General features: G+C 37.4%; 1 protein-coding gene across 1 annotated transcript in view; it reads left to right on the top strand.

Moving 5' to 3' along the window:
• The window catches only part of KIF21A (kinesin family member 21A), a 91,014-nt gene that overhangs the window by 31,106 nt on the left and 43,822 nt on the right, over window positions 1-16,086 (top strand). The window contains exons 2-9 of the mRNA XM_080391578.1: window positions 285-507; window positions 1,828-2,010; window positions 5,128-5,277; window positions 5,948-6,082; window positions 9,184-9,351; window positions 11,147-11,262; window positions 14,425-14,620; window positions 15,441-15,648. Of these exons, the coding sequence (XP_080247704.1) occupies window positions 285-507; window positions 1,828-2,010; window positions 5,128-5,277; window positions 5,948-6,082; window positions 9,184-9,351; window positions 11,147-11,262; window positions 14,425-14,620; window positions 15,441-15,648 (1,379 nt within the window). The remainder of the gene's footprint in view (window positions 1-284; window positions 508-1,827; window positions 2,011-5,127; window positions 5,278-5,947; window positions 6,083-9,183; window positions 9,352-11,146; window positions 11,263-14,424; window positions 14,621-15,440; window positions 15,649-16,086) is intronic.

Here is a 16,086-nt window from a genome sequence, read left to right as displayed (position 1 = left end):
AACGCATAGTATACATAGAGAAACATTCAGAGTTCTAGGCAGGTTGTCAACCTGAAATTGGTATGTGAACCTTCAGGTAAGGTAACATAATTCATATTAACAGTTGTATGAATGGTGCTCTGAAACTGTCAATACTGTGGCTCAGAAAGCTGGAAGCTTCCTGGCTTGATAAAAAAATTTCATTTTTTCAGTCAGTAAGGAATTCTTTTCAGTTCTCTTATAAACATTGTTTGTATGCCTCTGATGAGAATTTCTAATAGTTCTTCTTGTCTCTTCCAAAACAGAATTAGACCACAGCTAGCCAAAGAGAAGATTGAAGGATGCCATATTTGTACATCTGTTACACCTGGTGAACCTCAAGTGTTCTTGGGAAAGGATAAGGCCTTCACTTTTGATTATGTCTTTAACATTGACTCACAGCAAGAAGAGATCTATATACAGTGTATAGAAAAACTGATTGAAGGTTGCTTTGAAGGCTACAATGCCACTGTCTTTGCTTATGGCCAAGTAAGCTTTACAATTCTATGTCAAAGTATTTATTTTGAAATAAACAGTTTCATGTAACCGGTCTTTCTCTAAAATTTTGGAATGCGTTAACCTGTCTTTTTATAGTCTATATTTATACTATATTTAAAATATAGTATATTTTAAATGTGGTCTCCTGTAGGAGTCTGTTTAGGAGTTTGTATAGATTCTGTGCAGACTGGCAATTAAAACACAGAAGATATATTTGTCTGATTAATAACAATGCTGCAAATAGCATGAATCCATGTAATTCCTGAATTCGCCCCAATGCAGCAAGACAAATTAGTGACTTAAGCAGTTGATATATAGAGATAAGTTGTACTGACATTGTTTTCTGAGCAATTATCTATCCCTCTACAGTATTTTCAGGCACTTCTGGGAAGAGAAGCTTTTTTAAAACAGATCCTAGGGAGATTCAGGCCACAGTGTGGGCAAAATGTAGAGATCAGATTCCAAAGTCAGAGAAGTTTTCATAGAGAACACACCCTCTCAGTACACTGGGCACACATTTTACTTCTCAAAGCTGAAATATCATTGAGCACAATGTAGAGAATGTGTTATTGTTTTCTGAATATTCCTTTTGGAATTGATTGCATAAAATTTGGTCTTGCATGCTGAATTTCACCACTGTTAAATGTCATATCTCAAGTTGGCTAGGTGAAGTCTAGTCCTAGTAAAACAAAGCAGTTTGTAGATCCAGTTTAGTAGATTATGTTCAGCTGTGTGATACTATTTTTGTCTTGGACCTGACCTGCTAATTCAGTGAAAACACATTACCTTATCTTCTATAGGACTTCACATTTAATTCTTTTCCTGGTGAAGGTATAGCTTGTATCCTTCAGTGCTGTCTATAAATTGAGAGCAATGGTAATATTCTACCTGAGATACTCAGATTTCATAATTGAGTAATTTGATCTACTTCAGTAAAGAATTGCAAATGCTACTTCTACCTCCAAAGTACATGCTTTATTTAGCAGTCTTGGTTGAAAACATTAACTGTTCTTTCTACCTCGGAGATGATAGCTCAGGGCTGATGTAAGCAGTTTGTGATGTTTGTAGGGGAAAGGTTATGAAAGATTGGACTGGTCCCTGTCGTCTTGTATGTGATCTGTGGATAAACAGTAAAGTTCGTCCCACTTCTGCTGTTTATCTGTTTTTCAAAACTACCTGTTGTTGTGCGCGTTAGTATTGTAAGGATGACAGACTTACTACTAGTCACTACCTAGCACTAGTGTTCACAAACTACATTTCACTGTGATTTGGTACTATTAACGTGTTCTAGTGACTACTTTTTCAATTTAGACAGGTGCTGGTAAAACATACACTATGGGTACTGGATTTGATGTCAACATTACAGAAGAGGAACAAGGCATTATATCACGTGCTGTTAAACATCTTTTTAGATGTATTGAAGAAAAAAAGCAAGCTGCTATTAAACAAGGACTTCCATCTCCAGATTTTAAAGTGAATGCACAGTTTTTAGAGGTAAACAGGATATGTGTGTGTGTAGCTTCATTTTTTTTTTTTGTTTTTTTTTTCTGGTTACTACTTCTACATTCTTTTCCCACAAGATGTTTTGAATTAATGTTCAAGATTTCAAAACAAAATTTTGTGGAGTTTGCTTCAGTTCTTTGATTTTTTGAAAAGGAGCCTTTTTATCTTATTCCAATTATTTTAATAGTTTCCTTTACAGCTTTATTTTGAAGTGTAGAAATACTTGTATTAGTCATCATTTATCTCTTTTTGCAGCACACATTTGTGTATGGGGCCTGTTGCTCTTGCCTGTTTGTAATTCTTTACAGACCCTTAAGCAAGAAACTATTAAAAAAAAAATAATCAGTTGTACTCTGTGCCTTTAAATAAGGACTATGTATGCCTGCTTTTGTCAGTTTGCCATTGATTTCTTTAGCTTTCAAAACCTGTTCAGGAGACTTGTTCCATTCTTCTCACCAAAGAAGAAACCTAGCAGAAAAATACTTCTTTCTCTGATCCCCATGGTTTAGGATTGGGCTTCTGTGTCACTGTTCCCTCTTTCATTAGACCCAGAGGAAAACATGGGTCAGTGCTGTGGCTGTGAGAAAACTGTTCCCCTTGTGTTTTCTTGTAGACACAGCTACTGGTAAAACAGGCGATAACATCTGTGATCTTTCCAACCTGCAGCAGCTGTTGGTTTGTCTTACAGCTTTTATGCTGTGTTTCCTGCCTGTGGAACTATTCTTTTAAATTGATTGATTTGGGTGTAACATATTGCCATTCACTACCCAGCTGCAAAATCTGATGCTTTAAGCAGATGGAGAGGAAGAATCTATTTAAGGAAGAGCAAGTGTAAATGTGTATTACTTAGTTCAGTGTGTGTGTGTGTATATATATATATGTTCAACTTTATCTGCTTTTGGGGAGAAACTCCCCACTTTTATATTACCCAAGAAAAAAAGCTGTTGGTTTTATTACTCCTGAGGTAAACCAGGCCCTTTAATCATATGTTCCTATAATTGTTTTAAAGATTAACAAGCTAGCATTAGTTTTGCGCTACTATAGGTCTGTCACCACTAACCTTAAGCAGAAATTTTTATCACTTTGGCTAATGTTTGCCTAGAGAGAGTCAAGGCTTGGGCATGGGCCACGGGAATGCTGTACTCTTCTCTCTGTTTGAACATTGGGGAGCTGCAGCTTCATTTCTGCTTAGGCAACTGCAACAGTAGTAGTTTAAGGAATAAACTAATCTGAATTCCTTGAGTCTTTTGACCTAACTACAAATGTGGGTGCGAGAGTCCCAAAATACAGAGCAATAATTTAATGTTACAGTGATAATGGTAAGCGGAATTGCAACCATTACAACATATTTCAAGCCTGTCTTGTTTATCTAATTTAGAGAAAGGTTAAATGGTGTATGTAATACTTCTTTTTTTTTTTTCCTTTAACAAGATATCACTTGTTTTGGTAGACTTTTTTTATTGTACTGTGGCTAAATTGGAACTTTCCCAGAAAGAGCTTCTGCTGTTTAGTTAGGTATTATGCACTATTCCTGTATCAGAAAGTATCCTCTTCTTCCCATCCTATCTACCATTAGAGCTGAATTACATAAACAATAATTTAGTCATTGAACAAGTTGAAGCAAGGTTTTATTTTGGAGTAACTTTGAAGTCTGACAGCTAGGTAACTATTGGGAACTGTTACTTCTGTTAGCTACTTTCTTGCTTCTCTTCAGCTTGCTGCAGTCTGCCTCTCTTAATTCCTTGCTTTCCTGCTAACAAAAGGATGGGCATACGGAGTCTAATGCACTTCTAGGTGCATTATCAGGATGCTCTCTAAATTGCGGTGTCAGTTTTTATGCTTAATAAAATATAATTCCTTTATAATACATAAAGAATTAAAAGCATTACATTCACAGATGCTGAGCCTGTTCTTAGGGATGGATTTGCACTTGTGAGAAGTGAAATCCTCTTGCTTTCAGCATATGAGAAAGTACAGGGTAAATACAGATCTGTTGCAGTGGTTCTTTAGCTTTTACCTGGGGACTTTGAGTCTGGCCTAAGCTCTGCTGAAGCGAGTTGATATAACCAAATTAAAGACACTGGAACTGTTCTAGTGTACATTAGCAGAGACCTGAGCCATGACATTCCCAGTGGGGTGCTGTTTTTTCTATTTTTTTTTTTTTGTCTGCCCAGATGTCTTCAGTTGGATCTAAACACCCTTCCTAAACTCAAAACATTCTTGTGAAACGATAATCCATCTCATCTAACATAGATAACTGCATAATAATTTCTCCTGTTTTTCCTTGTTATAGATATAATTTACTGACCTAAAAGTCTGTGAAGTGCTTGACGATACTGACCACTAAATGTACATGTACTTACCTTCAGGAGACCCAGTGAAACAAACAGTAAACATTAAGCAGCCTGAAACATGGAGTAAATGATTGCTGTTGCTCATGTAATTGTGCCTGAAAGTTGTAAACAAATCTAGGGCACCAGAGTATAGCTATGGTATGGAGGAAAGTATACAAACTCTGCGCAAGAAACCATGCCATGGCATTTTTGGCCTGCTGGTTGATGCCTTTAATAAGCAGCTTGCACCAAAACTACTGTAAGTTGTTCCTGCCCTGGAAGGAATTTAACCTATCTAAATGAAAGAAAGACAGAATTATTAAGGTGTGAGAGCTGAGATGAGAGAAGATGTGATGGCAGGGAGAGCAAGTGGAGTGAGTTTGAAGTGTTTGGAGGAGGGCGCAGCCAACTGAATCAACAAAACAAAAGGAAAACCCAAGGTCAAATCTGAAGACAGCAGGTGCCAGCCACAGAAGCCACTGCTGCCGCTGTTCTGCTGGCATAAAGTGCTTCCCCTTCCCTGGTCCCACCAAAGAATTTTCTCCTAGACCTGGCTACGTGGAGGAAGCTACTCCTTCTTTGGGTGGTGTAATAGGTGTGTGGGTGACTTAATTTGCAGCTGCTCTGTCCATCGTCCTGTTGTCCTTGTGTTTCACAGCCTCATTTTTTGAGAGCCTTGGCATTTAGATTTTTAGAACTCTGTGCCATGCACAAATGTTTTAGGCTGGAGGGATTTCTTCCTAAAGTAATATGTTTTCTTCTTTTTTTTCTCCAGCTTTACAATGAAGAAATTCTTGATCTGTTTGATACCACACGTGATATTGATGCGAAGAATAAAAAATCAAATATTAAAATACATGAAGATTCAGCAGGAGGAATTTATACAGTGGGTGTTACAACCCGAACTGTGAATGGAGAATCGGAGGTGATAACTGAAAATAAATTACTCTGTATAATAAATTACCATGTACATTCTAAAAATGTTATCTGTACGTTTTGATAAGCTGTTACAAATAGAGGTAATGCTTGTTATCATCTGTATCTGGGTCAGTGTAGTTGTAAAATTTAGCTGAAACTTATTTTCTTTAGTTTCTGTAGCATTAAATCTGATAAATGTTTGATATTAAGTGCATAACAGTTTCACTTAGTAGCAAAAGTCTGTTTCTAGCATTAATATAGTTGTGGAGAGAGACATTTTTAGCATGTGTGTAAATCTGACCTCCCAAATCTTATATCCTATTTTTCCTGTGACAAGAAGGCTTTGCGGTATGACTGATGTGAGGTAAACTGCCATATATATGCATTGCAAATCTGAATGCAAATGTTATTGTACATTTTTGTCACAGGTGAGTGGAAGATTGCTATGTTAGTACTAGGGGACAGTAAAAACAGGGGAAAGAGACTTAAGTATTTTCTTTCAGAAGTCACCAAAAATACTTTGTTTGCTTATTGAAGAATCTTTGTGCTTTTTGGCATATAGGAACTGAAATCATAGTAAAGAAAAAAGCTTATTTATATCCATAGCCATAAATGTTATAGGAACACCCGTTATTTAAACTGCAAGCAATCCAATGTACTTATTGATTGTTTTCTAGATGATGCAGTGCTTGAAGCTGGGGGCTTTGTCTCGAACCACTGCCAGCACTCAGATGAACGTTCAGAGCTCACGGTCCCATGCTATCTTTACTATACACTTATGCCAAACCAGAGTCTGTCCTGCATTTAACACTGTATGTATCTTTGCTGTTATTAAACTTCACTTCAGTGAATGTGAATATTGTTTTGGTAGCCAGTGCTATTTGAATTGCACTTAGTGAAGAAGCTGCAGTTCATCATCACACTTGATGAATTTGCTAAGCATTATAATAACTTGATTTAATCTGTGCATATGTAACCATCCTCTAGCCAGAGGCAACCATAAACTGCAGCCTCTCACATGACTCTGCCCGTTCTCCTCCTCTAGCATTTTCTTCAGTATTTCATTGCAACATACACAAGAAAGAAAGTTAAAATGTAATTTGTCTTTAATTGGGAAAGTGTTTTAAAGTGTTTTAGTAGTTAGTGGGTTTAAACTTGCAGTTGGTTCACTGAAAATGTTGGGATATTCCAGACTAAGTGTTGATATCCAACAAGGAGCAAGTAGAAAAGCATTCGATTCTGAGGCTTAGTGTGTTTATCTTTAAATATCTATTTGGGGTTCAGACGTTTTATTAAGTCTGTGTACTTAACCTGAAATTTGAACTATGAACATACTCGGAGCTACTCTGTAGAAGATTTTTCATGTGACTGTTCAGTTCTTGGTGTATCTTGTAAAGAGGAAAGTTCTGCATAAATACATATTGCTGAAAACTACAATAGCTTCAGGGGGACTCGATTTAATTATTATAAAAATATCAGAATTTTAAAATATTTTGGTGAACTCCTAAGTATCTGGCTAGCATTATACCCATAGATATCACATTTTTAAGCGTGAACAGTGTATTGGATTTATAGTGCTTTTTTTTTTTTGGGTGGGGTGGGTGGGTGTACACTTTTTTTAACACTACAAATAATCATTTGCAGGCAAAATGAGAGTCGCTCCCTGGTCCTTTGTGGTATGTAGACCTGCTTTATACACCTGTTTAAAAGCACTTCTTCCTGCTTTCCACGCTGAAACGGTGGATCTGGTGGTGTGGGCAGCTTGTCTGTCTTCTGACTTGGGAGGGACTGGCATCACACTTCGAGCCAGGACAGGGCAACTCAGTCACTGTGTGGTGACACTGTCTGCTCAGAGGTTTTGTTGAAAACCCCATGTATATGGGGAGTGAGGCAACTCATCTGGGAGCCTTGTTTCCCACAGGCTGTCAGCCCAGAAATCCACCTACGCTGGTGCACTTGCAGCCTTCCCCACTGTCTGAGCCTGGCTCTGCATGGTTTTTAACAGAGGCTTGTGTTAAAGGAGTAGGTGGCTGCCTTCTGCTTTATGTTAAATTGTGTTTTGTTTCTCCTTTTTCTTTTTTTGAGGGAGATATGAGGAAGATGATTTGACTGTCTGGAGCTGGGCATTGCTAGATCCTTAATCTGTGAACACGGCACCCTCTTCTTTCCCCGTGCTGTTTAGGAGAGTAGAGGTTAAACCTGACATTGGCCTCTGAACACTCCTGGAATATAAATTAATACGAGCTATTATTGGGTGGCCAGGAGAGATGTGGCTCAAGTTTCTGTAGACAACGGTTTTGGGAGACCTTTGTTACTAGGGCAACGCACTTTGTCCTCCTCAGATGACAGCACTGGCTGTGTCTCCTCTGTGCACAGTCACTGGTGCCCGGTGTGGGCAGGCAGCCAGGTACTGCTCCTCACGCTGTGTTTACACCATCCGTGCTTCTCAGAAGTTTCTGGATGTACATTTGACTTCGTAAATAAGCAAGAGTGAAAGGACGCATTAATCCTTGCTTTGAGGGCTGGGGAAGAGTGCAGTTCACAGCAGTGTAAATGTCAAGATATCAGAAACAGTGATTTCTGATCTCGTGGAAGTGGCAAGATTCCTGTTCTTTACTGAAACTGCTATGAGAGGAGATCACGTAAACACAAAATGTTTAACGTCATGAGAATAGTTTGGTCTGCAGAGGTGTGCATTACCCCTTGCAGTGGCAAAGTTGGCTTGAAGATTATTGCTGCAGAATACCCAAGTTTCTTTTTTTTTTTTAAAGAAAACCCAGAACAGTCTATACTTACTGTGATAGAAATGCCTAATAAAGCCTGTACACTGGGCTGTGTGAATGTTGTATGCCGCCATGACAAATTGGTAGAAATTGCCCTGCAATGGCTATCTTACCAGGAAGATCAAGAGGCGAATGATTTAAAGGTTTTCCTTGTTGTGTTGCTTTCCTGACAACAAGTCTACATTTAGAGTAAAATATAACTCCACAGTATATGGTACAGTTCTGCTCATTGATAGAAGAAAGTTTGGGATGATATAATGAAAAGAGATAATTTTGCTGCTGTGCTTTGAGACCTGAAGTGGAAAGGGGCTGAGGCTACGGTACCTGCCTGTAGCACACTGCGTTCCTGGGCAGGTACCCCATGGTGACAGAGGCACCGGTCTAGTGCCAGGCATTACAGCTTACTTGGGTGGGGGGTGTGTGCAGAGAAAGGAACCTTTTCTTTCTCTCTTGTTCCCTCTGCTGTCCTTATTTTCTGATCAAGTCAGAAGTGCTGGTGGAATACTGGCTGCTAGGAAAACTGGATTAAAGAAATAATTCCTAAAATAAAGTTGAAGAATCATGTCACAGGAGAGCTGATGGTGGGGATTAGAGAGGTATAAAATTAAAATATTTTACAGTTATTTGGCAGGTTTATGGAGTAAGTGGATCTGGTAATTTTGGGGGGTAATAATAGAATGTAATTAATTTGTTGTATGTGTGGTTTGTTTTTTTGTGTTTTCTTTTTCTTTCGCAAAATCAATTTCCTTTGACAATTGATTTAAGACTTGCATTCCAGGAGAGGTATGGATTTTGTTGCCCACCTTGCTGAAGACTTGTATATTTTCGTATATGTACTCCCCCATTCCTCCATCAAACACTTGTAGCTCATACTTCAAGTAATTGATATTTATATGCATTAAGACCTGGATCTTCAAGAATGATATGTTAGTACATATGATTAAAATAGATATAGGTGGGGTTTTTTTTGAGAGAGAGATACCTTTGTTGTTGCAGGAGAATGAGCAAATAAGGGAGGAGATGTACATGACAAATAAGTAGTTCTGTAAATAATTTTTGACTGAACTTTGCAGTAGACTCATGTTAATGTGAAAATCTTACCAGGCTTTATGGATTCTTCTTTATTGCAGGATAATACCACCGATAACAGGATAATATCTGAATCTTCTGAGATGAATGAATTTGAAACTCTTACTGCCAAGTTCCATTTTGTTGATCTAGCGGGATCTGAAAGGTTAAAGCGAACGGGAGCTACAGGAGAAAGGGCAAAAGAAGGCATTTCCATCAACTGCGGACTAGTAAGACTATACAACTTGTTTTCTGTAGGCTGTTGGTACCATCTTCTCCTCTTGGGTCACTCTTTTTTTTTAGTAATCACTAAAGTAGAAATGCATTATGTGCAGAACAAGGACGGTAGCATAAGATATAATAGTATATATTGATTCTTAGTAGGTTCTGGCTTGCTAACAATTTCTCAGTTCTACTAGAATCTAACTAGCAAATTATAGTAATTATAAGTGTTGTGAAATATAGTTAGTTACTCTAACTTCTAAAAGATATTGTAGAGTTCCTTTCACTTGCTTGTGTCTTGACAGAATAAAAAAATAAAAATGAGAAATTGGAGAACATTACTAGCGTGTTGTAAGGAGTATAGGCGTGTAAAACATGGACGATGAATAAACTTAATGGATCAATAAATGCTGGTTCTGTGTTATAATTATGAAACATAATGTAAAACAACCCCAGGCGAAACACTTCTAAGTAGAAATAGAACTTTTAATTTATAGCATCACTTCATTTTTTTTTTTTGTCTGTGTACTGGCTCTCTATGTAGTTTTTTTAATTAACTGTATTAAATGTTTCAATTAACATTTACTTAACTACACCAAAAAGTAGAGTTGGTGATTGTCAGTGGAGATTGTACTTTCATACCTTTGTTTTGAGTTACTTGGCTGTGTGTAGGCCCTGTGCAATTCTGTTTTAAAGATACAAAAATACATTTTTACTTCAACTATGAAAACGTCCATCTTTCTGGTCTGGTGTGTCCTACCAGAAGTATTCTGCAAACTTTCTTAGTGATTCTCTTGCCATCATTACAGTAGTTATATTCGGTAGTTATTCGGATTATATTATAGGGAAGAGAAAGAATTCAGTTAAATTTCATCATTGATAGAAGCACAAAGCCAAGAGAAATTTGGGGGTTTATGTGACATAAATATAACAAATAGGATACAGAATGCACAAAGGTGAAAATCAGTATGATAAAAAGTAATATTTTGTATGATCACAAAATTTTCATTTACAGTAAATTGTAGCCTTCAGCTTTGGGAAACAAATTGAGAGTGATTTAAACACTTCAAAGTAGTCGCAAAAATGTGCTACATCTACATAAGCAGATCTCCAGCTGCGGGATGCAGAAAGACCATTTTCAAAACTTAAGAACAGGGTGCCATCTAGAGGAATATTCCTTAATTTGGTGTGTGATTGAAGTTCATGCAGTTGAACATTAAAAATAATTTTACAGTCAAATGTTAGATGGTTTTATGGATATGAATTAGACCCTTTTAACAATGAAATATGATAGCCATGGACTACGTAATTTCAAGCCTTAAATGCTTATATCTTCAGATGTTCCTTATTTCATATCTGTAAATTCTGGGGTTTTTTGTATTAATGGTCTATATTTTATTCTAAATCCAGCATAAAGCAGATTAATTTTATTAGGATCTAGAGCTCTACTTCTACTGCTAGAAGTAGAGATCAGCTTTAATCATCAAAAGTAAATGTTATACGAAGTAGTTCTAACTTTGGTTTGCCACTGACATGAAATATCAATAGGCAGTGCACAAAAATTTTGTTAAGTGTCTAGCACTTGTAGATACCATGCTGCAAATTATGTTTCACTGTGGATAGCACAAAAGTTTATAGATGTCCTCTGTAAAATGTAAAAAAAATCAGAAACTTTTAATGTTAACTTTAATGAGCATATTCAGTTTTCCACAATATGTAGACCCCAGTTCATAGCAGTATTAAAAATAAAACTACTCACGAACTGATTCTAACTGGCATGTTACGTGATTTGGTGTTTTATAGCTGGCACTTGGCAATGTAATAAGTGCGCTGGGAGATAAAAGTAAGAAGGCAACTCATGTACCATACAGAGATTCAAAGCTTACAAGGTTACTTCAAGACTCTCTTGGGGGAAACAGGTATGAAAACTAGAACGTTTTATGTATTTCATTGTGAATGAGCATTGAGTACATAATCTTCAGAATGTAAAATAAACATTAAACAATGGTAAAAATAGCTGCCTTTTTTGTTGGAGGGATGTTCCAAAGATAAATTACTGTCATGATAGAAAATGCTGGCAATCCAGGGAAACTATTTTAAAGAGAATTTTTGCATTGTTCTTTTCAGGGCTATTACAGCTTTACTGGACATAAGTTTTTGAATTGCTTAAAAGTTACTATTTCCAGGATAAGCCTTTTCCGTGAAGACATCTTTAGATTGTAGACAGCATAAATAGCAATTTTTGTTACTGTGTTATAGCCTTATTAATTACAGCATAGTTTGAAGCTGTGATGAGTTTCTCCTTCAGAGTTTTTTTTTTTTTGTTAATTTCTTTTTAAATGGCACTCATTGTTTACTCTGATTGCCATGCACAGGAGCTTAGAGTCAGCTTAGCACAGGCACTGCCATCTTTCTATAAAGGTTATATATCTCGGGGTATGGTGCATCTGTCCAGTTATTTGAGGCTGGACTTGAGTCTAATAAACAATTCTGGCGATACACTAGTTTGTTTTTGTACCAACCTGTTCTGTATACCTACTGCACATACAAGGAGGAGAGGCTTTGACCTCAGGAAGCTTTGTCTAAGCAAACATTAACAAAGTTATTAAAATAACACAAACTTTGTAACAGTCACATGTACAGATACAAAAAGGACAGTAGTTGAGTGTGTTTTAGTGAGGTAGTACTCTTACTCTTCTATTTAATTCAGTATGGTTAACTGCTGTTTTTAGGGTAGGAAGTTTCCTGGGCATTTCACAGAGCCATAGGGAGAAGTTGAAGAGAATTCATAAATTGCTGCTCTGCTCTTCACAGAGACAACTTTAACACCTTGCAGCACTGCATAGTTGAGGACAAGCAAAGAGCCAAACAAAATAAATAAAGGCTAGAATTTTCAGAAAGCTCAAGGCAAGAATTACAGGGAAATCAGCAGAAATCAAGAGCATAGCACTTTGTAGTTATTTCCAGAAATAGTTCGAAATAACATTTCTTGACTAAATTTTATATCAAATACACTAGCTAATGAGCATTTTTTAAACCACTTCTACAATTGCACTCTTGTTGAAATAGTGACTTAAGAATATTTTCCCATTTTACAGCTGCTCCCCCTCCTGTTCTTCAGGCGAAATTGCATAGTTCAGCATACAATGTTGTTATTGGTTTTATTGCTGTTTCTCATTTGAAAATACTTTAAAAAGATTTGCTGGTAGTGGTTCAGGTTAGATTGCAGGGAGTGAGTCCTGAGTTAATGATGATGAAAGCATTGTATCACTACTATTCTCACCATAATCCTGATTTGAAATACAATGTTGTAACAGTTCTGAAGCAGAATTTAAATATTAATGTTTCTTGATTTATTCAAGTAAGAATCCTTTTGGAAAGGATTTTTATAATGTATAATATGACAACTGAAAACTTTCATAACTTCTGGGAAAGGGGGAGCAGTTTAAAGAAGTGGTAAAATAAAGAGTAGAACAGGTGTTTGGTTTGTGGTGTGTGTGGTTTTTTTTTTTTTTTTTTATAAAAAAGTAGTCCATTACGCAATTCAGATAAGAAGGTGGAGTTCAAGTTGTTCAGTTTTCAAGACGAGATACCTAGCAGAATCAGTCCTCTGAGTAATCATATTCTCAACTGAAAACACAAGTAATCCTGATGTCGGAATTCAAAATTTGTTCTTAATCTTGCATATTCTTATCTTGAGGACTAAGCTCGAGCAGTTTGGAGAACTGACATAAAGGTGTGCAGGAGGTCTGCGGAAGAATTGCTGAAGCTGAATCTTCCTTGTATCCTTAGGCTAGTTACTCTTTCCTGTTTAGTTTCACAGCGTGTATGGTGAAGGTAATGGCTTGCTTCAAACAGTTGCAGGGATTGACTTGCTTGTTTCAGTCTGCAATTGTAGAAAGTGACAGTCAGAATCCAGTCTGCCTAATGCAGACAGTGCCCTGGTGGCAGTATGTTTTTCCTAGCACAACCACCCTGAGCTTTATCTTACAACAGAGAAGCAAATGCCTCTAAAGGCTGGAAGGCAGTACTCGGTCTGTGTTTCCCTCTGTGCTTCTCTGTATCAGTTGAGCATTTGGGCTGTGTAGGCACCTTCAGAGGATGGTCTACAGCTGGAACTCTGGTTCTAACTCCTCTAGGTTGTCCTCATCTAATGTCAAATGAGTGTGCTCCAGGGAGCAGGGGGCGGGACCCCAGTTCCTCCATCAGCCTGTTGAATGATGAAACCACTTAGCTGGAATAAAAAAATCTTTTCCTTGTTTCTGCTTTTGTACCACTGGTTCTTGCTGGTCTGTCTGCTAAGTCTTTCATTTGGAGCAGGGAGCGTGTTTTCACCCTGCATATCCCATAATGTGGGGTGAGAGGGTGTCGTAGGAACCAGCAAGGAACATGGTTTTTTATAGCTCTCTTGGGCCTAGAGCTCAGGTCCTACTGCTTTCTGTGGAAGTGCTCTAAGCAGTGGTGTTATGAAACATGGAATAAATACAATTACAGCCAGACATACTAATGTTAAGTACTAGCTTTTGGGCTTCAGTTGGAGAGCAGGAGGTGATTTGCAGTGGAGAATTCAGGCAGTTTGGATCTCAGGAGAGCCCAAGGTAGACAATAGATACCTTAGGCAGTTGTGTGTGTGCATGGACAGCTAAGGTGAGCATTCAGGCAGCTTTCAGATTAAGTGGGTAGACAGGTCACGAATTGGAGTAGGCAGTCCTGGATAACTACGTGATCCAAATCACTGTCTAGGACTTCAGGTTGATCTTAAGTTCCTAAATCTCAGTTTATGTATGATTAGGCAAACTGAATATAATTTGAAAAAGATTTCTAGGGACACCAATTAATTACTCTTATAATTTTACATTTAGAACATTTAATGATCTAGCGTCTCCTAAGCAATGCTAGGGTGATACAAGATGTGTTGAACTTTGTGGTTGACAATCTTCTACGGAGAGTTAGACTGAGGAATATTTTCATATAAGTTATGAAGACACTGTTGTTGCTTCACCTTCTAGCTGAAGACATGTTAGCTTCTCTCTACTGTTTTTGTTCTTGATGTGTAATGCTGACCTGTTTCTAACTTCCAGTCAAACACTCATGATAGCGTGTGTGAGCCCTTCAGATCGAGACTTCATGGAAACCTTGAACACATTGAAGTACGCTAATCGGGCACGGAACATCAAGAACAAGGTGGTGGTTAATCAGGATAGGGCTAGTCAACAAATCAATGCTTTGCGCAGTGAGATTGCACGGCTCCAGATGGAACTCATGGAATACAAAACAGTAAGTTTATCCTTAGGATTTCTTCTGCATTAAAATACTTATTCTACAGCTTGTTTTTCTGTTGGCTACTTCCACTCCATATGCTAAAAACTTTTGAATAGCAACCCTAACTTAAACAATACTTCTAATTCCAGTGATTACCAGATGTTTTTAGAAAACATAGATTCCATCCCCAGAGAAAAGATACATCAGTGAATGCAAATGACATCAACAGGTGCTGCATGCTACTTGCTTTTTGAAAGGCAAAAATTGACCATGTCATGCTCAGCAATGAGAAATAGTCATTTTGAAAGCAAACATGACCACGATTTAGACTGGTGAATAAATGAATGTGTACAGGTACTGTGTACTGCTTTTAAAAACTTACCAGACAGCTAAACTATTTGAGTTTTTAAAATTAAGTTTTAAATTATGTAAGGCGAATACTCATACTACACAATGCCCATTTCTTCCTGAAATTTGAAGCGGATGTTTCCAGCAGTAAATGTGGTTACCCAACAGTGTCGTTCTTTGTTGTCCTTGAGGTAGTATGTTGATTTGATAAAGAATTGTCATCTTATTTCATAACCTCTTCAAGAATTTGTATTTCAGACTAAGATGAAATTTCACAGGACCTAAATGCGAAGGTGTTGGCCAGACATCAGTGTTTTGAAAGCTATCCATTTATGCATTGTTTCAAACTTTTTGAGAGATTATATTTTTCTATGAGTGTCTATTTGGAATGTCAAGTAATCTGTGGATCGCCTTTGCCAAGTTAAAAATTTTTCATGTATAGGTCAGCCTTTGCTAGTAATAAAATACTATGCTTTACTTTCTTAAGGGTAAAAGGATTATAGATGAAGAAGGTGTTGAAAGCATCAATGACATGTTTCATGAAAACGCGATGCTGCAAACAGAAAACAATAACCTGCGTGTTAGAATTAAAGCAATGCAAGAAACTATTGATGCATTGAGAGCCAGAATAACGCAACTTATGAGTGATCAGGCCAACCAAGTGCTAGCCAGAGCAGGTATGCTGTGGGTGCATGGTGCATACGCTTCTTCTTAACTTCGTGAACTTAAATCAGTTCTCTCTGTTCTTCCTTCACGGGTCCCTTGGAATGTAGTGATGCCTTTTTAGCAGTAATGTAGGACCTGCTTTGACAGGGATAGGCCCCCCCTCTGCAACACCATTCCTCTGTTTCGGGAGACTTCTATAAATAGAAATAGTTTGGTACCCTGATTTGACCATTCATTTAGGACTGCTTGCAATGTCAAATGTGAAATAATACCTTTGGATAGGAAGTATTTATATGCTTAGCTATACTTATATATTTTGCTTTCAGTAAGGATTTGGTCACAGATGGTTGAATGTTGGCTTGCTTTTCACCTCATTGAATGATCAACTAATTGACTATGACTGCCTTGTTCTTTTTGTGCATTGTTTGTCAGATTACTTTTGATTTATAGTATATGCATTGCTAAAA

Source organism: Falco punctatus, assembly GCF_963210335.1.
Source record: "Falco punctatus genome assembly, chromosome: 6".
Taxonomy (NCBI): domain Eukaryota; kingdom Metazoa; phylum Chordata; class Aves; order Falconiformes; family Falconidae; genus Falco; species Falco punctatus.
Note: the sequence above shows the minus strand (reverse complement) of the source record. Positions and strands in the feature narration are given on the sequence as shown.